At 44.0% G+C, this 1283-nt stretch overlaps 1 protein-coding gene across 1 annotated transcript in view; it reads right to left on the bottom strand.

The window, feature by feature from the left end:
- Window positions 1-929: 929 nt before the first annotated feature.
- Window positions 930-1283, bottom strand: part of GAB3 (GRB2-associated binding protein 3) — a 2337-nt gene continuing 1983 nt past the window's right edge. Inside the window, exon 3 of the mRNA XM_010833101.1 lies at window positions 930-951. Within this exon, the coding sequence (XP_010831403.1) occupies window positions 938-951 (14 nt within the window). The 3' untranslated portion in view covers window positions 930-937. The remainder of the gene's footprint in view (window positions 952-1283) is intronic.

The raw sequence follows: 1283 nt of genomic DNA, 5'->3' as shown, positions 1-1283 counted from the left end.
TTTGCAGCCAAAGATGGAGAAGCTGTATACAGTCAGCAAAAACAAGACTGGGAGCTGAGTGTGGCTCAGATTTACATATTACATTTCCTCAAAGTAAAGATCAGATCAATGTACTGAATACAAGATTCCACATTACTTGAAGAAGACATTTGGGTTGACATAAACTGTTAGTCATAATGATTTCCTTATCCAGTCATGAAAATATTTAATAGGATAGATGTGACACAGAAAAATATTAAACACCTATTATGTGCTGGAACCAACAATGTGGTAGATACTCATTTCAACTGATTTTCAAAACAAACCTCCCAGTTAGCCAGACACTCTTCACTGAGAGCCGTGGTGGCTTCCTGTTCGACACTGTTTGGGAAGAACCAATGAGGTGGCTGAATCCCGAAATCCTCATGACATCAAGAAATTAAACCATGATGACTGAGAGAGCAAGAGGCAGAATGCAATAGAATGTGTGCTACATCCTTGAAAAAAAGGGTGCATCAGTCCCTACTGGAACCATGCCAACTGACCACTGACAACACAACTTCTGCTTGCATCATTTCACCAAGACTCATCACCTGAATAAGAGGGGAGATCCTTCAACAAACTCGGTGACCATGACACCAACCTGCCCAAGATGGGGTCTCTCAGTATGGCATTTCAGTCTCTGTTTGACGAGCACACCTTGGAACACAGTGACAATGAGAGCCAGCCTCAGGGAGGGTGACTTCCCTGGCCACCAAGGCGAGAAGTGAATGTCTTTACCTTTATCTTTACCTTTTCTATAAGGTAATGATCTTTACCTTTCCAATAAGTTGCAGCAAAAGATCCACTTAAGTGCTTTCGTTTCCACTCTTCCTTCCAATAAAATAAGTTGGCTTAAGCTCCACCTTCAGAAACTAAGATCACGGCATCTGGTCCCATCACTTCATGGCAAAGAGTTTTAGCCTCTGTTTACTTTCATGCAAAAGAACACAACATTTGGATGGAGGTACAGCAGGAGAGAAGGAGACAGAGAGTGTGCACAGAACCCCATGGGAATCAATAGATTTCCAGAAAAAGGCCAAAGGGGGCTCCAGGAGGGCATGGCAATGGACCGAGCTGAGATGGCTAGGTTAGCGTCACCTCGATGGTGATAGCTTGGCCAAAAGCACTTCAGCTTAGCTGGGGAGAAGTTGGAAAGAACACGTCAGGTGGCATGAAGGATGAGGCTGATGGAATTGTTGACAACTAGAAGACAAGATGGAGAAGGCAATGGCACCCCACTCCAGTACTCTTGCCTGGAAAAT

This window comes from Bison bison, unplaced genomic scaffold (genome assembly GCF_000754665.1).
Source record: "Bison bison bison isolate TAMUID 2011002044 unplaced genomic scaffold, Bison_UMD1.0 scf7180017840367, whole genome shotgun sequence".
NCBI classification, from domain to species: domain Eukaryota; kingdom Metazoa; phylum Chordata; class Mammalia; order Artiodactyla; family Bovidae; genus Bison; species Bison bison.
The sequence above is the reverse complement of the archived record's forward strand: the minus strand, read 5'-3'. Positions and strand labels throughout refer to the sequence as shown.